The 25412-nt window shown below is 40.9% G+C and overlaps 1 protein-coding gene across 1 annotated transcript in view; it reads left to right on the top strand.

Annotated features, from left to right (window-relative positions):
• The window catches only part of KLKB1 (kallikrein B1), a 58479-nt gene extending 33857 nt beyond the window's left edge, over positions 1–24622 (top strand). The window contains exons 12-16 of the mRNA XM_075860158.1: positions 8382–8557; positions 10007–10102; positions 17075–17214; positions 18714–18868; positions 24085–24622. Coding sequence (XP_075716273.1) covers positions 8382–8557; positions 10007–10102; positions 17075–17214; positions 18714–18868; positions 24085–24094 — 577 coding nt within the window. The 3' untranslated portion in view covers positions 24095–24622. The remainder of the gene's footprint in view (positions 1–8381; positions 8558–10006; positions 10103–17074; positions 17215–18713; positions 18869–24084) is intronic.
• The last annotated feature ends 790 nt before the right edge of the window (positions 24623–25412 follow it).

The following is a 25412-nucleotide window of genomic DNA, read 5'->3' as shown; positions in this document are numbered from 1 at the left end:
TCCAGGGTGGTCTGGAAAGTAATTAATTAATTAAATATGCGCGCTGGCCCCATTGCGGCCATTGCAGGACATAGTGGCCAGATGCACTGACGTCTCTGGGGAAGTAGACGTTGGCCACAGAGAGGAGGTCTGCAGTCTGCAGGTAAGGGAAGGCTGTGGTCCGTGACCATTACAGGTTGGCTTATAAATCAAAAGAAGTCAAACTTAATCCCAGCACAGAGGTGCCTGTTTTAAGGGTTCCCCCTGAATTCCAGGGAGATGCGGATTGCTCTCTCAGAGGAGAGGCTTGAGAACTTAGTAACCCAGATAGAAGATCTAAGGCAATGTTGTATCCTTCTGCAAAGTTCTGAGAAACCTAGGTCTTATGGCCTCTGCCATAGAAGCGGTCTCATGAGCCAGAGGGCACATGAGGGACAGAACCTTCTATGCCAATGGAACAGATCCATGAAGACTTTGGAAGAGTTCATAGTTATCCCTGCCAGAACCAGAGAAGCTCTGAAATGGTAGTTAAGGCCAATAAATAGAAAATCAATAAAGTCACAGAGGTGGATGATTTTGATGACGGATGCCTCTGGGGCTGGATGGGGAGCCCACGTACTAGGTCAGAGGATGCAGGGGCATTCAACCCTCCAATAACAGGGTTATCATCCAATCTCATGGAGTTGATGGCGGTCTCAAATGCTCTAATACATTTCCAGTCCTTACTAAAAGGCAGAGCTGTAACGGTCCAGTCGGACAATACGGTAACAGTCAGTTATCTGAACAGACAAGGGGGGACCAGGTCCTCACTATTAATGAGAGAAACAGCTCGAATTATGAGATGGACAGAGGACCGTTTTCCAGATCTAGTGGCAGTACACATCAGAGGTGGAACAATGTCTGGGCAGACAGACTCAGTCGTCATCAAGCCATTCTAGGAGAATTGGAACTGAACCCAGAGGTCTTCAACCACATAGTCTGGAGAATGGGAAATTGAGTGATCGATTTGATGGCTACCCGTGCCAACATAAAGTGTCCAGAGTTCTCCTCCCGGTTTCATCACAACAGGCCACTCGCACTCGACCCCTTTTCAATCAGATGGACTTTCAGGTTGGCATACATTTTTCCTCCAATTCCGATGATAATGAGAGTATTGTCAAAGATTCGGGAGGACAAGTCAACAATAATAGTGATCCTACCCTTTTGGCCCAAACGAGTGTGCCTTCCAAGGGTACTCCAGATGGCCAATGGAAACTACTTGGAATTGCCGCATTGCCCAGATATTCTGTTACAGGACAGCCTGTTTTGTTAGAATGTCAAGATCCTCAGACTGACAGCCTGGAAATTGACAGGCCCATGCTAACCGAGCTCGGTCTACCTTCTTCAGTTATAGAAACTTTGATGCAATCTAGAGGACGTGCAACTTCAAAGATCTACAGAAGGGTGATTGGAACCTTTAAAAGATGGTTGGTGGCGCAAGGGGAAGCAGGGAGTGAGATCTCAGTTAAAGACATCTTGTAATTTCTCTATGCCGGGTTTGATAAGGGACTTAAACCCAGCACCCTAGCAGTACAGATTTGCACCCTATCAGCCTGGTCAGGGAAGTCTTGGGTGAGATAACCTTTGGTGAAAACATTCATGTATGCTACAAGGAGGCTCAGACCAAGGGTCCTAGAACCTTACCCTAACTGGAACCTCCCGCTGATTTTGAGGGCTCTTACAAAGTTCCCTTTCGAGCCTTTGCAGATGCTGGATATGAAAATTGTAACCTTCAAGGTTTTATTTCTGGTTGCTGTGACGTCAGCTAGAAGGGTAAGCGACTTCCAAGCCTTAGCATATAAGGAACTTTACATATCTTTCCTTCCAGAGAGAGTGGATATGAGAACACTAACAGCCTTTCGCCTTAAAGTGTCGTCACTAACGAAAATCAACCAGGAGATATGTTTCCCATCTTTTACAACAGAGGACTCGGATGCCTTAGTTCAAGACCTGCACACTCTAGATGTGGGTGGAGCTCTACAGTTATACATTCAAAGGACTATGTCCTTTAGGAAGGTGGAGATTTTTTTTTATCATGTTTCTTCCAAGGAAGAAAGGATTTAAGGCTTCTAAAGCTATGTTAGCCAGATGGCTAAGGGAGACCATTAACTTATGTTACAAATTAACAGGGGAATCTCCTTTGGAACGAGTTCGTGCCCATTCAACCAGAGCAATGGCTTCTTCATGGACGAAGAGAGGAAGGTTTCCAGAAGAAAGTATCTGTGCAGCGGCTTCATGGTTTCACGCAAACACCTTTATAAAGCACTATAGACTGGACATTGGGGCTTCAGAGGAAGCAGCCTTCAGTCGATCAGTTCTGTCTTCATCTTGCCCACCCGTGTAATCTTGCTATATCCCATTTGTTTCTGTGCTGCTGCGTTGGATGACCAGGAAAGAAGGAATTATGCTTACGCTATTCTTCTTTCCTATAGTCCAAGCAGCACAGTGTTGTATCCCTCCCAATACATTTCTTTATCTGTATATATACAGTATTCTTTTTAAGACACAAGGGAAGAGGTGGAGTGTATGTCCTATTTGTAGTCTAATTAATCATTTTGGTTTCTTGGCACCTCTCCTACCAGTAGTGGGGAATTAACCCATTTGTTTCTGTGCTGCTTGGACATTAGGAAAGAAGACTACTGTAAGTATAATTCCTTCTTGTCCAATTCCATGCCACAAATATATTTTTTTCAGTTTTCAAGTACATTATATGGAGATTAAATAGTGCCAATAGAAACTACAACTCCCCTCGCAAAAAAAATAAACCTTCACACCACTCCATTGATAAATTAAAAAAAACAAAACAGTATATGGCTCTTGGAAGGCAGGGTGTAATGTCGGGGTAGGGAGACAGAGAGGTGAGCCCTAATCTACCCACCACTCAGTCCCTGCCTACTTGCATGGCCCGTCCTAGGCGACGGCGTACAACAGTCCCTACGCTCAATAAGTGCACGACAGACAAACAGACAAGGGTACACAGAAGCTAAGGGAAATGGGGCAGTTGCCCACGGCAACACCATGAGCAACAAGAGTAGTGAACGAGCCGAGTCAAACCAGGAGTATACAAGGTACCAAACGCAGAGTAGTCAGTAAAGCCAGGGTCAAATTGAAGCAGAGGTCAATAGTACAAGCAGGAACAGCAGAGCCAGGAAACAGGACAGCATCACAGGCAAGGAAAAGCAGGAAATGAAGGTATAAATAGACCGAGGGCGGGAGCTAGCTTCGTCTGGCCAGGCTGTGATAGGTTCTCCCACTCCTCAGCCTACCAGCCTGATTGGTAGCAGATCGAGTCACTCTATCAGACCTAAGAGCAGATGCAGACTGATTAATCACGGGCGTCGACACAGAAGCTGTGTCTGGTAAATCCTTTACACAGGGAGTGAAAAAACAAAAAACAAAAAATGGTCCTAAATGGTTAATTAATTTTTAAGAGAATGCAAAGTTTGAACCATATTTTTTCTACTCTGTTCACTGTGCACATGAACTAACAACGTTATTGTATGATTTTGTAAAGGTTTTGTCATCAGTCCATGTGACCTAATAGGGCATATGGACATCATAGGGCATATGGATATCATAGAGGAGCTCTCTAAACAAGTGGCTCCCATTCTGATAGGCTCGAGCTGTCATTATATTACAAGGGTGACCATTCATCTTCTGCAGAGGAAATGCCTGGCAGCTGCCATTCACTACTATGGGAGTTACAGAAACAGCGTAGCTCAACGAGTTACGCTGTTTCTGTAACTCCCGACCATGTCCCGATTATGTAATTAGGAAGTTGCCTGGAGTCAGCGTGAGCACAAAAAGCTAAAACTGGGTTTAGGGGCCCCGTTCTAGAGATAGGTGCGGGTCCCAGTGGTTAGACCTGCATCTATTTGACATTTATGACATTTCCTGTGGATATGCCTGTCGTTTGTGGATGTCTCGACAAGCCTGTCGTTTGTAGATGTCTCGACAATAAAACCACTTTGATGATTTGAGACGTGTGCTGTTGTCCTACTACTTTTTTGAATTTACATCGTGCCGGAGTGGGTTTGCCTGGCTTGACAGCGTGCACCGCATCATACTCGGGATTAGTGCTGCTTCAAAAATCCTTTATTTCCTGTGGATATGTCATAAATGTCCCTCATGGGAAAACCCCTTTAAGGAGTTAAACATCTGGGATCAGAGTTTTTTTTCTAACCTAGGTCATTAGTGAGAAAGGCAGATATAAATTACAGATGCCCTCTGCGGGTGGATGAGTGCTCAAGTATGGATATACTGTATGTCTTGGAGCAGGTGGGGGTTACAGGAGTTTTATAACAATCAGTCAGATATGCTATTAGTCAAATTGTTAAGGATCCTCATATTTGAGCAGGTTCCATCTTATGTAGAAGTGAAGGTCAGTTCTACAGTGAAATGTAAGGGAATAGCGGAAGCCGATTGTGGGTTCCCTTGTTTTTGGGATCAAAGGTTGTCCAACCTGCGTGGAACCCATGAAATGTCTGTCTTGTCACAAATGTCTCTTCTGAAAAAAATCCCTTTAAAGAGGCTCTGTCACCAGATTTTGCAACCCCTATCTGCTATTGCAGCAGATAGGTGCTGCAGTGTAGATTACAGTAACGTTTTTATTTTTAAAAAACGAGCATTTTTGGCCAAGTTATGACCATTTTTGTATTTATGCAAATGAGGCTTGCAAAAGTACAACTGGGCGTGTTGAAAAGTAAAAGTACAACTGGGCGTGTGTTATGTGCGTACATCGGGGCGTGTTTACTACTTTTACTAGCTGGGCGTTCTGATGAGAAGTATCATCCACTTCTCTTCAGAACGCCCAGCTTCTGGCAGTGCAGATCTGTGACGTCACTCACAGGTCCTGCATCGTGTCGGCACCAGAGGCTACAGTTGATTCTGCAGCAGCATCAGCATTTGTAGGTAAGTAGCTACATCGACTTACCTGCAAACGCCGATGCTGCTGCAGAATCATCTGTAGCCTCTGGTGCCGATGTGTCCTCGCTCGTCTGACACGATGCAGGACCTGTGAGTGACGACACAGCGTGATCTCTTGAGAACACGGCTGTGTCTGCACTGCCAGAAGCTGGGCGTTGTGAAGAGAAGTGGATGATACTTCTATACACAATGCCGAGCTAGTAAAAGTAGTAAACACGCCCCGATGTACGCACATAATACACGCCCAGTTGTACTTTTACTTTTCAACACGCCCAGTTGTACTTTTGCAAGCCTCATTTGCATAAATACGAAAATGGTCATAACTTGGCCAAAAATGCTCGTTTTTTAAAAATAAAAACGTTACTGTAATCTACATTGCAGCGCCGATCTGCTGCAATAGCAGATAGGGGTTGCAAAATCTGGTGACAGAGCCTCTTTAACTTTCAACATGTAAACCTTTTAGCAGCAATGCTCAAGAACAAGCCTTAGTTGGTATACATGCTTACTTTCAGTGCTGTGTTTAGCGCTTTTTGTGGCAGCTGATCATTTCAGTGCAATATGCTATTGAATTGGTGGATGTACATCTACAGTATACAGTGCAGTGAAAAAGTATTTGCTCCCTTCCCAATTTCTTCAATTTTTGCATATTTGTCACACTTGAATGTGTGATGGATGTTCAATTTGTTTATATTCTCTGTATTAAATTACATTGTGAATTATCAAACAGGATGCCGAATTATGCAGAGAGATAATTCATATTCCACCTGCAGAGACTGCCTCCCCCTTTTTCAGGATATTACACACACACATATATATATATATATATATATATATATATATATATATATATATACATACACGCACTAGTCCTTCTCAATGAATTAGAATATCATCAAACAGTTAATTTATTCCAGTAATTCAATTAAAAAAGTTAAACTCATTTATTACATAGATTCATTACACACAGAGTAATCTATTTCCAGCATTTTCCTTTTAATCTTGATGATTATGGCGAACAGTTAATGAAAACCCAGAATTTAGTCTCTCAGAAAATTAGAATATTATATAAGCCCAATTTCAAAAATGATTTTTAATACTGAAATGTTGGTCTACTGAAAAGCATGTACAGTATATGCCCTTAATACTTGGTCGGGGCTCCTTTTGCATGAATTCCTGCATCAATGCGGCGTGGCATGGAGGTGATCAGCCTGTGGCACTGATGAGGTGTTATGGAAGCCCAGGTTGCTTTGATAGCGGCCTTCAGCTCGTCTGCATTGTTGGGTCTGGTGTCTCTCCATCTTCCTCTTGACAATACCCCATAGATTCTCTATGGGGTTTAGGACAGGCCAGTTTGCTGGCCAATCAAGCACACCAGGTATTGGTACTTTTGGCAATGTGGGCAGGTGCCAAGTCCTGCAGGAAAATGAAATGAGCATCTCCATAAAGCTTGTCAGCAGAGGGAAGCATGAAGTGCTCGAAAATTTTCTGGTAGACGGCTGCGTCGACTCGGACAGAATGTACTGCGGGTTCCAGGTCGGATACGCTGCGTGGCTTTTATGCAGTGTATCCGTCCATGGGAACCTGGTCTTAGGTTTTACTTTTTTACATGGGTGATATTGGTGTTTAATAAATCTTTATCTTCAATAAATGTAATGATCATTAAAAAGCTGCATTTTGTGTTTACTCGTATTGTCTTTATCTTATCATATGTCATAGCCGGGTATGGGAAGTATGGAACGGGCTCACGGAGTAAACCCGCTCCATACGATGTGGGTGTCGGCTGTATGTTACAGCAGACACTTCACAGTAATGAGCGCGATCCCGCTCATTTGACCCGTTAAATGCCACGGTCAATAGCGACCACGGCATTTAAATCGTTAGAAAGAGGGGGGCGACCCCCTCTAGCAGCATCGTGCCCCCCGCAATGCAATCACAGGGTGGCGATGGTTGCTATGGCTGCCTGGGGGCCTAATGAAGGCCCCCAGGTCCGCCATCTTTGTGCTCCTATTAAGCTCTGCCTCTGGCAGGGCTTAATAGAAGTCTGTCAGAAAGGTGATATACTGCAATATATTAGTATTGCAATATATTGTGCAAGCGATCCAATGTTTGCTGGTTGAAGTCTCCTTGGGGGACTAATAAAAAAAGTAAAAATTTGTAAAATAAAGATTTTTTTTTTATGTAAAAAAAATATTTAAATTAAAAGTTAAAAAAAAAACCTTTTCCCATTTTCCCCCTAGAACATAGTAAAAAAAATAAAGAAATAATCAACATTGGTATTGCCGCATCCGTGAAAGTCTGAACTATTACAATATATCATTATTTAACCCGCACGGTGTACGCCGTAAAAAAAAATTGTAAACGTCAGAATCGCTATTTTTTGGTCACCTCCTCCCACAAAAAATGGAATAAAAAGTGATCAGAACATTGCATGTACCCCAAAATTGTATCATTAAAAACTACAGCTTATCCCGCAAAAAATAAGGGTATGTGCACACGAGAACTGTCTTTTACGTCTGAAAAGACACTGTTTTCAGGAGAAAACAGCTGCGTCGTTTCAGACGTAAAAGCTCCTCCTCGCATTATGCGAGGCGTCTTTGACGCCCGTAATCTTGAGCTGCTCTTAATTGACTTCAATGAAGAACGGCTCAAATTACGTTGCAAAGAAGTGTCTTGCACTTCTTTGCCGAGGCAGTAAATTTACGCGTCGTCGTTTGACAGCTGTCAAACGACGACGCGTAAATGACAGGTGGCAGATGTTTGCCGACGTATTGTAGCCGTATTTTCAGACGTAAAACGAGGCATAATATGCCTCGTTTACGTCTGAAAATAGGTCGTGTGAACCCAGCCTTAGCCCTCATACCACTTAATCGACGGAAAAATAAAAAAGTTATGGCTCTCGTAAATTTGACAACACAAAATAAATGTAATTTTTTACACTTTGTTTTTTACCTGTAAAAGCAGTAAAATATAGAAAAAACTATATATATTTGGTATCGCCGTAATCATATTGACCCGCAGAATAAAGTTAACATGTCGACGGAAAAATTAAAAAAGTTATGGCTTTTGGAAGGTGGGTAGGAAAAATCTAAATTAAAATCTGAAAGTTGTTTACTACGGGAAGGTGTTCAAATTAGTTGGATAATCTGAACTATTTAAATGAGACATATTAGCAAAAATAGAAGAAATACTTTTTCACATCACTGTCTATCCTAGCTACATGGGGCATCCGCAGTTAGAATATATATACATATAGTGGACGCGAAGGCATTAAAGACTGGTCTGTTTCTATTATATTTCTTGATCCCTGTTGCATGGCCTATATCAGTGGTAAGTTGACACTTTTATATCAAGTGATCATACTGAAGTTCTGCACATTTTTCTTATGACATATGTTTTAAAAAAGTAAACTTAATAGCTAACCTTTGTATTTTGTCTAGATGGCCTCTGCCTAGATTTTGGAGCATCTTTGCTGGATTTGTGAACCAGTCAGAAATCACTCCGACTACACCAGGTTTAGATGTTGAACAAATTATAGTTCATCCTGCTTATACTTTAGCAGAAGGTGGCAATGACATTGCTTTACTAAAACTAAAAACACCCATTGCATACAATGGTAAGTACATGAAATAATATAAGATAGACTTATTCAACCAGAACCAAAATGTAAAACACATTGATAAATAATACTTTGTAGAGAATCTTTTGCAGGCAATGACTGCCTGAAGTCTGGAACCCATGGACATCACCAAACGCTGGGTTTCCTCTTTTTGTGATGCTTTGCCAGGCCTTTACTGCAGTGGTCTTCAGTTGTTGCTTGTTTGTGGGTCTTTCTGCCTTAAGTTTTGTCTTAAGCAAGTTAAACGCATGCTCGATCGGGTTGAGATCTGGTAATTGACTTGGCCATTGCAGAATATTCCACTTCTTTACCTTAAAAAACTCCTGGGTTGCTTTTGCAGTATGTTTTGGGTCATTGTCCATCTGTACTGTGAAGCGACGTCCGATCAACCTTGCTGCATTCGGTTGAATCTGAGCAGAAAGTATATCCCTGAACACTTCAGAATTCATCCGGCTGCTTCTGACTTCAGTCACATCATCTATAAATACTAGTGACCCAGTGCCTTTGGCAGCCATGCATGCCCATGCCATCACACTGCCTCCACCATGTTTTACAGGGGATGTGATGTGCTTTGGATCATGAGCTGTTCTAAGCCTTCTCCATACTTTCTTCCTCCCATCGTTCAGGTACAGGTTGATCTTAGTTTCATGCTGTTCCAGAACTGGGCTGGCGTCTTTAGATGTTGTTTGGCAAAGTCTAATCTGGCTTTTCTATTTTTGAGGCTGATTAATGGTTTGCACCTTGTGGTGAACCCTCTGTATTTTCTCATGAAGTCGTCTCTTTATGGTAGACTTAGATACTGAAACACCTACTTCCAGGCGGGTGTTCTTCACTTAGTGAAGGTGTTTTTCTTTACCATTGAAAGAATTCTGCGATCATCCACGACTGTTGTCTGCCGTGGACGTCCAGGCCTTTTGGAGTTCACGAGATCACCAGTGCACTCTTTTTTTTTTTTTTCAAGAATGTACCAAACTGTTAAATTGGCCACTCCTAACATTTGTGCTATCTCTGTGATGGATTTCTTCATTTTTTTCAGCCTAACTATTGTGTATTTCAATTGCATTGAGAGCTCCTTTGACTTCATGTTGTGGGTTCACAGCAACAGCTTCCAAATGCAAATGCCACACCTGGAATCAACTCCAGACCTTTTACCTGCTTAATTGATGATGGATTAATGAGGGCATAGCCCATGCAGCACATTAAATAGCTTTTGAGATAATTGTCCAATTACCTTTTGGTCCCTTGAAAAAGAGGGAGCTACATATTAAAGAGCTGTAATTCCTAAACACTTCCTCAAATTAGGATGTGAGTCTGCACTTTAAGCCTATATTGATTATATAACTGTATATTCAATATGTTTTGGTAAACAGCTAAAATGCCAAAACTTGTGTCACTATCCAAATAATTCTGGACCTAACTGTATAATCCACTATTGATTTATTCTAGATAATCAACAAGCGGTCTGTCTACCGCCACTTCAAGACTCTTTTGTACTACCCAGCACATGTTGGATTACAGGATGGGGATACACCAATGAATCTGGTAATGTAATGTTGCAATCTGTTACATTTCTATAATTTAGTATTATACCCTCTTGCATACTGTATGATCAGTGGTTGTCATTATCACATTGTTTGGGTTTTATGAAAACACTTCCCCAGTTAGTTAGTGAGTATCTACAATTGTCCATACATTTGCTTATGTCCACACAGAGCCTATTTGTAGTCTGTTCCCTTTAAAGGATTTTAAACAAATAGAGTAGTTATGGTGCTGTCACTTTGTAATATGGTATCTGTTGCAATTTGATGTTGATATTAGGGATTGTGGGTTATTCATATTTTGTTAATTCAAAGCTTATCCACATGGACTTTATCAGTGAAACCCGCTAAAATTAGTTGGGTTGGAAGAATCACATTCATATTGGGAGGCCCTGGAGTCAAGGGGGCCTAGTGGTTCAAGGATTGCTGTTTGCATTAAAAAGCTAAGGATAGACCATCATTGTTCGATCAGTGGGGGTCTGCCTGAACAGTGCTTCCTGTAAGGTGTGCATTCTGGAAAATAAAGAGTTAAAGCAGCATTCTAATGAGGCTCAACGAACCCTATCACAGCTCTACCTGTCTGCAGAGTTTGGATTTTTAACTTTATCATTTACAGTGTGCACAGCTTAGACTCGGGAACAGTGCTGCTGGAGCGAGGCAGCCCCTTCATTGTTTATCTAAGCACAGTGCTGTATTCACGCGTATGGCTGTGGCTGGTACTGCAGCTCATAATTATTAACATATTAAAAAGAGGAACCCTCTACGTAATGGTGACCAAATAGTGAGTGCCCTCTCTTTTTGATCCTTAAAGAGGCTCTGTCACCAGATTTTGAAACCCCTATCTGCTATTGCAGCAGATCGGCGCTGCAATGTAGATTACAGTAACGTTTTTATTTTTAAAAAACGAGCATTTTTGGCCAAGTTATGATGATTTTTGTATTTATGCAAATGAGGCTTGCAAAAGTCCAAGTGGGCGTGTTTAAAAGTAAAAGTCCAAGTGGGCGTGTATTATGTGCGTACATCGGGGCGTTTTTACTTCTTTTACTAGCTGGGCGTTCTGACGAGAAGTATCATCCACTTCTCTTCAGAACGCCCAGCTTATGGCAGATCACGCTGTAACGTCACTTCCCCAGGTCCTGCATCGTGTCAGACGAGCGAGGACACATCGGCACCAGAGGCTACAGTTGATTCTGCAGCAGCATCGGCGTTTGCAGGTAAGTAGCTACATCGACTTACCTGCAAACGCCGATGCTGCTGCAGAATCAACTGTAGCCTCTGGTGCCGATGTGTCCTCCCTCGTCTGACACGATGCAGGACCTGGGAAAGTGATGTCACAGCGTGATCTGCCAGAAGCTGGGCGTTCTGAAGAGAAGTGGATGATACTTCTCGTCAGAACGCCCAGCTAGTAAAAGAAGTAAAAACACCCCGATGTACGCACATAATACACGCCCACTTGGACTTTTACTTTTAAACACGCCCACTTGGACTTTTGCAAGCCTCATTTGCATAAATACAAAAATGGTCATAACTTGGCCAAAAATGCTCGTTTTTTTAAAATAAAAACGTTACTGTAATCTACATTGCAGCGCCTATCTGCTGCAATAGCATATAGGGGTTGCAAAATCTGGTGACAGAGCCTCTTTAAATCAGTTATGAACCCAATTAAACACATTTCTCCCAAGTCCTAGCTTTCTCATTTTGTATATACCGTATTGTCGTTAAAAGAAATATATATATATATATATATATTTTTTTTTTTTTTTATTTGTATTTTTTTTTTTTTTCTTTACAGCATATACAGCCTTACTTAGGTCCAGTCTAATACTTATCTCCTCATAAAAGCTGATCAAATTGGTTTGATGAGTGCGATCCCTCATAAACCGATAATGATATTTCAAAATTTTATCTTCAATGGGATGTCTATAGTTTCCTGGCTCAGCCTATGACCCTTTTTTAACCCCTTAACGCACCATGACACAATTGTACGTCATGGTTTGCACTGCATTAAGGCACCATGAAGTACAGTTAAGTCATGGTGCTTTTCTGTCGCCATGTCAAAACACATGGTGACAGAACAGTGACATCGGCTGTCACAGACAGCCGTCACTGTGACTCGTCGGGGGAACAATTGCTGCGCGGCGCCGTCAGTGATCGCTGGTATTGGTCAGTCAGTAGTGACTGACCAATCACAGTATTGCAGCTTGTTTACCCGGCTAAAAGAGCTGGGTAGCCATGCTAGCCGATCGGCTGTTGGCAATAGAAGGCCTAACAATGGCCCCCTGTCTGCCAAGTACGGTGGCCTATTAGGCCCCGCTAGGAGGGGGAGCTTAAAAGGCTTCCGGCCACAGATGAAAGATGGCGGCGGTCTCAGAAGCTGAGCCTGCGCCATCAGCCGAAGGATGTCAGCTGTATGTAACAGCTGACATCCTGCTGTAATGGCAGGGAACGGAGCTAGCTCCACTCCCTGCCATTAACACCTTAGATGCCGTGATCAAAAGGGATCGCAGCATCTTAGTTGTTTCCAGGAGAATGGCATCGCTGCGATGTGGTCGCACGGATACTGATCGTTACTATGGGAACCGGAGGCCAATAGTGGCTTCCTGATCTGCCACAAACGAAAGCCTATTAGGCCCTGCCCGGAGGCGGAGCCTAATAGCTCTAATGCTTTGCATTACGTGGGTAGTGCAATGTATAAGAATAAAGATGAGAGGTGCAGGTGTTCAAGTCCCCTAGTGGGACAAAAAAAAGTAATAAAAATATTTAAAAGTTAAAAAATTAAAAACTGTCTTTTTTCCTATAATAAGTCTTTTATTATAAGAAAAAAAAATTTGAAATGTTAAAAAAGTATACATATTTGGTATTACCGCGTTCATAACAACCCAAACTATAAAACTATAATGTTATTTTTCCCGCACGGGGAAGACCGCAAAAAAATTAAAATAAAAAACAATGCTAGAATCGCTACTTTTTAGTCACCATCCCTTCTAAAGTATAGAATAAAAAGTGATCAAAAAGTCGCACGTACCCCAAAATAGTACTAATAACAATTACATCCCGTCCTGCAAAAAACAAATGCTTATACACTCGTCAATGCAAAAATAAAAAAGTTATGGCTCTCAGAATATGGCGACGAAAAATATACAGAGTGTTCCAAAAGCGGATAAGATTGGGCACCATTTATCAGTGCAAGACCGGCTACAGATCTATGAATTATTATTTATTTACCCCATTATTATACCCTCTTATTATGCCATGATGTAACCCGCACGGCTTACATATGCCCTCACATTATAAACTGAAATACCAGCAAAACCCCTAACAGAACAACTTCCAAGCAAAATCCACGCTCCAAAAGCCAAATGTCGCTCCCTCCGTTCTGAACCCTACAGTGTGCCCAAACACCAGTTTACGTCCACTGATATGTCAGTGCCATACCCGGGAGAACAGGCTTAACAGTTTATGTCTTCAGTGGCACAAACTGGGCACAACAACATATTGTGCACTAAATTGGAACATCAGTGGAAAATTTTAATTTTCGCTTTTTACCATCCGCTGGTCACTAATTTCTAATGTAGAATAGTCTGTGGGGTCAAAATGCTTACTACACCCCTTAAAATGCCCTAAGGGGTGCAGTTTCCAATATGGGGGTCACTACTTGGGTTTGTTTTACTATTTGACTTCCGAGCCCTGCAATTGTAGGCCAATGCTGTGAAAATCACCAAAATAGACTTCAAATGCGCATGGTGCGCATGCTCATTTGTCCAGGAAAATTGTAAATGCCTTGAGGGGTGCAGTTTCCAAAATGGGGTCACTTCTTGGGGCTTGCACTGTACTCTGGTACCTCAGGAGTTTTGCATATGCGACATGGTGGCCACAAACCAATACAGCAAAATCTGCATGCCAAATAGCGCTCCTTCTCTTTAGAGCTTTGCTGGGTGTCCAAATAGCAGTTTATGACCACATGTGGGGTGTTTCTGTAATCGGGAGAAATTGCTTTACAAATGTTGGGGTGCTTTTTCTCCAGTATCCGTTGTGAAAATGAAGACATTCTACAATTTAGTGAAACAAAATGTAGATTTTCATTTTCACGGCCTAATTCCAATAAATTCTGCAAAATACCTGTGGGGTCTAAATGCTAATTATACCTCTAGATAGATTCCTTGAGTGGTGTAGTTTCCCAAATGCGGTCACTTTTGGGGGTTTCCACTGTTTTGGCCTCTCATGGGCTTTGCATATGGACAAAGCATATGAAAAAGTTACAGAAACTTCCATTATGAAACGATGGGGAAACATGGCACCTGAAAAACAATCAAGCAAAATTTGAGCTCCAAAAGCGAAACGGCGCACATTCCCTTCGGAGCCCTGCCGTGGGTCCAAACAGCCGTTTATTACCATATATGGGGTATTGCCGTACTCAGAATGGGTTGCTTTACAAATGTTGGGGTTCTCCTTTATCTATTATGAAAATGGAAAAATCTGAGCTAAAACCAAATTTTATTAGAAAAAACTTAGATTTTCATTTTCAGAGCATAATTACACTAAATTCAGCAAAATACCCGTGGGGTCAAAATGCCCACTATACCCCTTGATAAATTGCTTGAGGGGTATAGTTTGCCAAATTATGTCTTTTTTTTAGGTGTTTTCTTTGTTTTGGCCCCACAAGACCTCTTCAAACCTGACATGGTGCCTAAAATATATTCTAATAAAAATAAGGCCCCAAAATCCTCTAGGTGCTCCTTTGCTTCTGAGGCCCGTGTTTCCGTTCAGTAGCACGCTAGGGCCACATGTGGGATATTTTCTAAAAACTGCAGAATTTGGGCAGTAAATATTGAGTTGCGTTTCTCTGGTAAAACCTTCTGTGTTACAGAAAAAGAATGGATCAAAACTGATTTTCTGCAAAAAAAAAAGACATTTGTAAATTTCACCTTTAATTTGCTTTAATTCTTGTGAATCGCCTAAAGGGTTAAGAAACTTTCTAAATGCTGTTTTGAATACTTTGAGGGGTTCAGTTTTTAAAATGGGGTTATTTATAGGGGGTTTATAGTATATAAGGCCCTCAAAACCAGTTCAGAACTAAACCGGTCCCTAAAATAAGGCTTTTGAAAATTTTCTTGGAAATGCGAGAAATTGCTGCTAAAGTTCTAAGCCTTGTAATGTCCTAGAAAAATAAAAGCACGTTCAAAAAACAATGCAAACATAAAGTAGACATATGGGAAATGTGAAATAGTAGCTATTTTGTGTGGTATTACTATCTGTCTTACAAGCAGATACATTAAAATAAAAATAAAAGCTAATTTTTGCAATTTTTTTGCAAACTTTTTGTATTTTTCATAAATAAACACTGAATGTGTCTACCAAATTTGACCACTAACTGAAAGTCCAATGTGTCACGAGAAAACAATTTTAGAATCACTTGAAAAAGAAAAGCATTTCAAAGTTATTGCCACTTCAAGTGATACATGTCAGATTTGAAAAAAATGGTCTGGTCCTTAAGGCCAAAACAGGCTTAGTCACTAAGGGGTTAAACATTAGCACCACATTTGCCATCTCCAGCCCTGCAGAATGGGTCCCGTCATTAACCCCTTCCCGACATCCGCTGTATATATACGCGCACGCCGGGTGGGGGAATATGGAGCGGAGTGTGTCGGCTGTAAAACACTTCCGGGTAACGAGCGGGATCCCGTTCGAGCGCGATCCCGCTTGTTTAACCCGTTAAATGCCGCTTTCAATAGAGATTGCGCCATTTAAATTACTAAAAACAGGGGGGTGGTCCCCTGTAATGTCCCAACGGCACCCCCGCAGCGAGATCGGGGGGAGCTGTTGGTTGGCATGGCTGCCTGGGGGCCTGACGAAGTCCCCCAGGTCCGCCATCTTTTTACTCCTATGAAGCTCTGCCTCCGGCAGTGCTTCATGGGAGACAGTCAGAATCGCAATATACTGCAATACATTAGTATTGCAGTATATCGTGCAAGCGATCTAACGATCGCTGGTTAAAGTCCCCTAGGGGGACAAGTAAAAAAAAGTTTTGTTAACAAATAAAAAAAAAAAAAACAAACCTCAAAAAACCCCCCTTTTCCCATTTTCCCTCAAGCACAATGTAAAAAAATTAAAAAGCTAACATAACTGGCATCGCTGCGTCCGTAAGAGTCTGAACTATTACAACATATAATTATTTAGTCCGCACGGTGAACGCCGTAAAAAATAAAAAATTAAAAACATCAGAATTGCTGTTTTTTGGTCCCTTCTTCTCCCACAAAAAATTTAATAAAAAGTGATCAAAAAGTCTCACATGCCCCAAAATAGTACCTTTATAAACTACAGCTCGCCCCACAATAAATAAGCCCTCAAACGGCTAAATCGACAGAAAAATAAAAACGTTATGGCTCAAATGTGGCGACAAAACTCAAATTTTATATTTAACAATCAGTTTTTTCCTTATAAAAGTAGTAAAACATAAAGAAAACTATATAAATTTAGTATCACTGTAATCGTATTGACCCGCAGAATAATGTTAACATGCCGTTTTTACCGTACGGTGAACGCCGTAAAAACAAAACCACCCAAAAGGTTGAGGAATCGCTGTTTTTTTCCTATTCCACCCCACATATATATTTTTCTCGTTTCCCACTATATTATATGGTACAAATATGATTCTGTGAAAATATACAACTCTTCTTGCAAAAGACAAGCCCTCATACGGAAATATTGATGGAAAAATAAAAGAGTTATGGCTTTTGGAAGGTGGGGAAAAAAAAGTGAAAATCCAAAAAATTGCTGTGGCGGGAAAGGGTTAATCAGTCCTTAAAAATAAGAAACAATAGTCTGTCTTACCACAGAAGATGAGCACAGAACAAGTAATTGTTAAGATGTAATCAGAAAAGACTATTGAATTCATCAGCTTCACACCCTCTTGACCATAAACAGGACCAAACTAATATGAAAAATTTTAGTATAATATGTTTCCATGTAATTCAAGGATCTACTTCAAATGTGCTCCAGAAGGCTGAGGTACCTCTAAAGTATAGCACAGAATGTCAACGAAGTTATTCAACACAAATGATAAGCAATAAGGTCTTATGTGCCGGATATAAACATGGCCAGATTGATTCATGCAAGGTAAGTGAACTATATGAATACAACATTGAGAGATTCAGTTTTATTTGATAATAATAAGGGCACTGTCCTCACATGTATTGTCTTGAGTATGTGTGGTAAGAAACTGAGGGTATTAAACAGGTGAATTCCAAGGGTTCACCATTAAAGGGGTTGTCCACTTTGGGCAATCCCTACTTGTTAGAAGATTCCCTTGATAATGAGTCAATCACAAAGTTTTCTCCTGCTGGAAACCCCAGCAATCAGCTGTAATCTGTGGGGAAACCTGGGAGTAAGTGTATAATTTCCCTGCAGCGCCACCACAGGGGAAATAAAGTATTATACAGTGCCCAGTCAAATCAAGGGGTTGTCTGTGTAATGCAGGACAGGACAGGTCCTCTAGGGTGAGAGACGCTTTTTGTAACTACTCACCACTCTGGCCAACAGATGAGGATCCTGAACAGAAGACCTCCTCTATTAACTCAGTATGCCCTAATAGGAAACACAAAAAATGTTTATTTATTTTTTAACAGGACAACCCCTTTAACCTGGCTTGTTGTCATCTTGTATTGGAATCCTTATTATTATTATTATTATCATCATCATCATTATCATTAAACCTGGTTGTATTATTCAAAAATGTATGGTGGTGATAGATGACATTGGACAGTTATAAATAAAAAGAAAGTAGTTCCAAAAGATTTGACTGTATTCAGCTCTTGGTAGACTTGTTGCTCAACCTTGAAGCTTGCTTTTTATCTTTGGAATTTTTTATTAACATATAGAAGATTCGGGAGAGAGTTTCAGGTAGGGTTATTGATATTGGCAAAGATTGCAGGAGTCAAGAGGCATTATGTCTGGGTGTACCAGAGGCGACCTTTTCCTTTGAACACTAGGGAATGTAACCTACACCATGACATTTTATATAAATGAATCTCATCTTTTCCCACTAGACGCAGGAAATATATATTTTTTCATACCACACGCAGCAGACACCAGGCAATATCATTTTGCACTACAGTCACTGTACAGCAGGGAATGTTACATGCCCGCTCCCTGCCTTCCTCTACTGGATCTACAAAGATTACGAGGTTCCCCACTGACCACAGAGATTTGTCCGCTGAATATGCCACGGGCTAAGGCTTTGCACACATCTGCATCGGAGGTCTCATTGAGCAGCCTCCGTCACAGATTCTGTTGTTTTTGCCTAATAAATTAGCAGCGCTATTTTGCCTGGCAAAATAACCGACACCATGACGGAAACCCGACAAAACCCATTAAAGTCAATTGGTTCTGTCAAGCAAAGTTGGTGTCCGTCATGCAACGGATCTGGCGCTTTTGTTAATTGGTTGTTCAGCCCCATGACAGGTATACAGGCTTCATTTTTTATACCATATTGTACCCATTGTACGACACATTCAACTCATAATGTATGGTCGTCATTTGAAGCTGGTTACATGTTACAAATAATACTGTTCACAGACTGACACACTAATATATGTTTTATTATATTTTCATTTAAGGGGGATTCTGGTGGTCCTCTTGCTTGTGTAGTCGACAAGACATGGTATTTAATTGGAATTACAAGCTGGGGTGATGGCTGCGCTCGTCCTGACAAGCCCGGAGTTTACACTAAAGTCACAGAATTTACAGACTGGATTGTAAAACGCACAGACATGTAAGACAAACATGTGAGACGTTTAAAGAATAACTAAATGTTTGACAAACTTCTGACATGCCATAGTTACATGTCAGAAGTTTTGATTGGTGGGGGTCCGAGCACTGAGAACCCCACCAATCGCTAAAACGAAGTGGCAGAAGTGCTCTCGTGAGCGCTCAGCTGCTTCGTGTCTGTTCGGCTTTTTCCGCAAATCAATGTATCAGAGTACGGGCTCAATAGAAAGTCTATGAGCCCGTACTCCGATACATCGGCTTTCCGGAAAAAGCCGAACAGAAACTAAGTAGCTGAGCGCTCACATGGGCACTTCTGCCACTTCATTTTAGCGATTGGTGGGGGTCTCAGTGCTCGGACCGCTACCAGTCAAAACTTCTGACATGTAACTATGACATGTCAGAATTTTGTCAAATGTTTAGTAACCCTTTAATCTAGTAAAGTGTATACAGCATAATATAATTTAATGACACCTCACAGTAAAGTCTGTTCAATGTTAACCACTTTTTTTTTCTCATGTATCAAATCCTGTCTTAATAACAAAGTATAAGAGGTTAAACCCCATTTTCCATACTACATTTGATAAATAAATGCTGAACTCTTGATGAACAACCCATTTTCTTTGAAAGTATTTTGATACATGAAGCCCTTTCTGTATTAACTTATACAAAAACCCTCATGGCTTAACCCCTTAACACCGAAGGCCGGGTACCCATGGGTCTAAAAATGCTGCATAAATATCACGCAGCGTGTCCGACCAGGAGTCCGCAGTTTTTTTAACGGAATTTCCGCTGTGTTAGAATGCGCTCATACTTACCCTCCCCATCTTCTCTGCGCGTAGTCCGGCCTCCTACGATGACATTGCAGGCCATGTGACTGCTGCAGCCTGTGATTGGATTGTGATGAAACGTCATTCCAGGAGGCCGGACTGCAGGAAGAAGGAGGGCGTTCTGGGTAGGCATGATTTGTTTTTTTCCCGGATTTGAGATTTTTGTGGCGTAATCACTACAAAAGTCGCAACACTTGGCTTTCTGTTGTGGGTTTTGCATCCCCATTGCATTCAATGGGGAAAACCTGCAACAGAAAATCAACAAAAACGCAGCATAAATTGACAAGCTGCAGAATTAAATTCCGAACCAATTTATTAAAGTTTACGCTGCGGTTCTTTTTCCGCAGCATGGGCATGAGATTTTCTAAATCTCTTCCACTTTGCTGCTACTGTAAATGCCGCAGAATTTCCGTACAGAATTCCGTTGAGGAAATTCGGCAGCGTATACGCTACATGGGAACCCGGCCTAAACCTTAATCACCTAGCAATTTTTTAAGTATTTCCATAGTCGCATTCATAGAGCTATAACTTTTTTATTTTTCTGTCGACATAGCTGTATAAGGACTTTTTTGTGGGACAAGTTGTATTTTTTAATTGCACCATTTTGCGGTACATATCATTTATTGATTTTTGAACTTTTATTAAAGGGGTTTTCCCATGAGGGAAATTTATGACATATCCACAGGATATGTCATAAATGTCAGATAGATGCGGGTCCCATGTCTGCGACCCGCACCTATCTCTAGAACAGGGCCCCCTAAACCCCGTTCTAGCTTTTTGTGCTCACGCTGCCTACCGGCCACTTACTGATTACATGGTCAGGAATTACGGAAACAGCTGAGCTAAGCTGTTTCGGTAACTCTCATAGAACTGAATAATAGTTGATGGTTCCCCTTAGTTGTTGGGCCCCATAGCAGCTGCTAAGCTTGCTACCCTGGTAGTTACGCCCATGATTTCTATCATGTCGGCTGCACACCTCCCTGTTCACACAGGGATGTGTGCTGCCGACAACGATAATATTTCATGTTGCATAAACAATACGATCAGCCGATAAACCAGTGTTTGCTCGATCATCGGCTGATCATTGCCCTGTTTACACAGGGCAATTATCGGGAACGAGAGTTCATATAAATGCTCGTTGCCGGATAATTGGCACATGTAAAAGGACCTTTAGCCATTGCACTAATCATCAAAAAATTACCATGTGGCAAGGCTCCAATTATAGTCAAAGATTCACAAGTAGATATGAACTCTTGAATTGTCCTTTCTTCCTTTATTTTTTTTTCAGGTCTTTCTTATTTGTGGCTTTTTTTTATTATTTTGCTTTGCTAGAATTGCATTCAGTAATGACCTCCATTGCGGTTCTGCTTGCACTTTTTATGTACAGTGAAGGAAATAAGTATTTGATCCCTTGCTGATTTTGTAAGTTTGCCCACTGTCAAAGACATGAACTGTCTAGAATTTTTAGGCTAGGTTAATTTTACCAGTGAGAGATAGATTATATATATATAGAAAAAAAAAAAGAAAATCACATAGTCAAAATTATATATATGTATTTGCATTGTGCACAGAGAAATAAGTATTTGATCCCTTTGGCAAACAAGACTTAATACTTGGGGGCAAAACCCTTGTTGGCAAGCACAGCAGTCAGACGTTTTTTGTAGTTGATGATGAGGTTTGCACACATGTTAGATGGAATTTTGGCCCACTCCTCTTTGCAGATCATCTGTAAATCATTAAGATTTCGAGGCTGTCGCTTGGCAACTCGGATCTTCAGCTCCCTCCATAAGTTTTCGATGGGATTAAGGTCTGGAGACTGGCTAGGTCACTCCATGACCTTAATGTGCTCTTTTTTGAGCCACTCCTTTGTTGCCTTGGCTGTATGTTTCGGGTCATTGTCGTGCTGGAAGACCCAGCCACGAGCCATTTTTAATGTCCTGGTGGAGGGAAGGAGGTTGTCACTCAGCATTTGACGGTACATGGCTCCATCCATTCTCCCATTGATGCGGTGAAGTAGTCCTGTGCCCTTAGCAGAGAAACACCCCCAAAACATAATGTTTCCACCTCCATGCTTGACAGTGGGGACGGTGTTCTTTGGGTCATAGGCAGCATTTCTCTTCCTCCAAACACGGCGAGTTGAGTTAATGCCAAAGAGCTCAATTTTAGTCTCATCTGACCACAGCACCTTCTCCCAATCACTCTCAGAATCATCCAGATGTTCATTTGCAAACTTCAGACGGGCCTGTACATGTGCCTTCTTGAGCAGGGGGACCTTGCGGGCACTGCAGGATTTGAATCCATTACGGCGTAATGTGTTACCAATGGTTTTCTTGGTGACTGTGGTCCCAGCTGACTTGAGATCATTAACAAGTTCCCCCCGTGTAGTTTTTGGCTGAGCTCTCACCTTCCTCAGGATCAAGGATACCCCACAAGGTGAGATTTTGCATGGACCCATAGATCGATGTCGATTGACAGTCATTTTGTATGTCTTCCATTTTCTTACTATGCACCAACAGTTGTCTCCTTCTCACCCAGCATCTTACTTATGGTTTTGTAGCCCATTCCAGCCTAGTGCAGGTCTATGATCTTGTCCCTGACATCCTTAGAAAGCTCTTTGGTCTTGCCCATGTTGTAGAGGTTAGAGTCAGACTGATTAATTGAGTCTGTGGACAGGAGTCTTTTATACAGGTGACCATGTAAGACAGCTGTCTTTAATGCAGGCACCAAGTTGATTTGGAGCGTGTAACTGGTCTGGAGGAGGCTGAACTCTTAATGGTTGGTAGGGGATCAAATACTTATTTCTCTGTGCACAATGCAAATAAATATATATAATTTTGACAATGTGATTTTCTTTTTTTTATATATATAATCTATCTCTCACTGGTAAAATTAACCTAGCCTAAAAATTCTAGACTGTTCTTGTCTTTGACAGTGGGCAAACTTACAAAATCAGCAAGGGATCAAATACTTATTTAGTTCACTGTAGGTCATTTTGCTGGCACTATTGTTTATGGGGACAGTTTTCTGGCACTATTTATGGAGGGCACTGTACTGGCACTAATTTGGCCGAGCATTGTGCTGGCACTGTTTATTGGATCACTTTGATATAGCTATTAATGGAAGGACTTTGGTTGTCTTTATGGAGCCATATCCATCTAAAATGTCCCCAAAAACTATTCTTAAAAGTAGGTTGCCTCCCTAGGCTTGGGATGTGACGTACAATTTTACTTGCAGTACAGAATGGATCACTATGCGCTATTCTTCCAATCAGATGATCCGTCTGTGCAGAGGTTCACCTCCACTCACCTCTTGCTGTAATTCCCATTCATTATTGTTCTCCCAACCTCTGCAACACGCAACTTTGAACAGTACTGACATCTCTGCCTACACGCGCTGCAACGTTCTGAAGTGATAAACCAAGATCTCTCAGTTCAAGGATTCTTTCCCTCTCAGTTTGCAACAAGTGACGATAACTGGCACTTCGACGAACAGGAGGCATCACACGATTATCCCACACCATTTGATCCGATTTTTTATAATTCATGTGGCTAAAAAAAACTTTGCTTCCAAGCTGGCTTTTATGCCTCTCACAGCAGTTTTTAGTGACCCCCCTCCTTACTCAATTTACATAACCTTACAGGTTGCACTTCTTGGTGTTGCAATTTCAAAGTTTAGGAGTGTATTTGTTATATATAGAAAGTCTATTTCTTATCATAAGGTTGTTTTTATCTTTTCAACATACTGTACAGTTGGGGTAATTTTAGAGTGAAAAAATAGAAACTATTCAGATTCCAATTGCCATTTTAGAAGTGTAGCTTATTTAATTTTTCCCATGGACAACATCTCTTCTTCTGTACTAGTTATCATACATAACCTCAACTATATCTGTTGTTTCTATGAACTTAAAGGCATATTCCCATCTCCACAGGATATGCCATAAATACCCGACAGAGGGGACCCACACCTATCTTTAGAAATTCTATGGAAACTGCTGAAACCGAGTAGCTCAAGAAAGCTTGGCTGTTTTCATACTCCTTGTCACCTTCTAACTCATTGGCCAGAGCCCTGTGACAGCGGGAGAAGGTAGAATGAGGGTAATGGGGCCCCGTTCTAGTGAAAGGTGTGGGTCCCAAAGGTGTGACCCGCATTTATCGGACATTTATGGCATAGCCTGTGGATATGCCATAAATGTCCAAGATGGGAAGATGGGGATACGCCTTTAAAAGTCACGTCCGATTAGTACTGACTCAAAAAATATCAGGTTCTTACTCATGCTACTAATTATAAAAAAAATGGTCAAAAACCTGATAATAATAATTGTACATCTAAAGCACTAAAATTTTCTGCAGTGCTGTATAATGGTGGTATAACTAAAATGCTATTTCTTTTACAGTATTATTTAAAGAAAAACTTTACCAGGACAGGAATTTTACACTTCTGAATCCTTTACTCATTCTACACATCGCAACAATGGCAATAACATGCTGGAAACAAGCTTCAATGGCAGTCCATTTCCGTATTCAGTCCAAAATTTGTGGTTGGTTTGTTAGTTAATTTGTATCAGTCGGAAAATAATAGCTTACATGTAATGAATCTGTCTGTTAGTGACATATCAACAAGTTCTATTTTTCTGATAAAGTTAAAATTGAAATATTCTCCTGGTGCTGGTTCATGGCTTTATACCCACATATACTAGGGACTCACCACTATGACCTGATCTTCAGGCCACCTAACTCCTAATCCCCGTTAATGTTTTCTGTTGGAAATAGAGAGAGGTCCAATGGCCAATATGTAAGGGGGGACAGGGCAGTTGCAGGGTATGCTCTATGTAATAAATTCATTTTTGTTGTATGCTTTTATTAATAATGTAAATCTCTATTGATATAATATTTAACAGAAAAGCAAATAAAACCCTATATTCTAAAGTTTAACTCCTAAAATATTAGTTTTGATTTAAATAAATCACATTATGCAGCCATTTAATAGGTGACAAGACTGCTAATAACTAAATTCAGTTTGTTGGCACCCTTTATCATTAGCCATTTGGGTATAAACGATGTAGATGAAAGACAAAGCAAGGAAATACAAGAAACAAGAAATTGGAATATAACACATTTTTCATGCCTTATTCAGACGAGCGTTGAAATAAAAAAATGTTAACACCCGTGTATTGTATTGCATGTATTTTTATGGGGCTGTTCACACGGCTGTTGTTTTAACGTACCGTGTGAACGGTCCATTAAAAGATAGGACATGTCCTATTTTTGTCCGTTTTCACGGATCCCTCAATAAACTCAAGTCTATGAGGGATCCGTGAAAACGGGATCCGCATGGGTGCAAATGGGCTGTGAAAAACAGCCGATTTGACACACACTCGTTTGAATACGACATTACTGTCAGGATTGTAGCTTTGATGCACTGTTATGCCTTATAGCCAGGAAAATTCCTGTGGAAAAGTTTGCACATGTAATGTTAATAAAACAATTTAGAAATAAAATTAGTTTGAATATGACAAAATTGTGTTTTTATATACCGTACTTTCACAGGATGGTAGAGACTCCAAAACAGTTCAAACCATTAATATATACCCAGCTATAAACTGAAAACCAAGAGGGCCATCAAAGTAAATTTATAGTTGGTATACAACATTATTGACAGCATCTTAAACACTAAAAATGTATATATATATATATATATATATATATATATATATGCTGTCGA

This window comes from Rhinoderma darwinii, chromosome 1 (assembly GCF_050947455.1).
Source record: "Rhinoderma darwinii isolate aRhiDar2 chromosome 1, aRhiDar2.hap1, whole genome shotgun sequence".
NCBI lineage: Eukaryota > Metazoa > Chordata > Amphibia > Anura > Rhinodermatidae > Rhinoderma > Rhinoderma darwinii.
The sequence above is the reverse complement of the archived record's forward strand: the minus strand, read 5'-3'. Positions and strand labels throughout refer to the sequence as shown.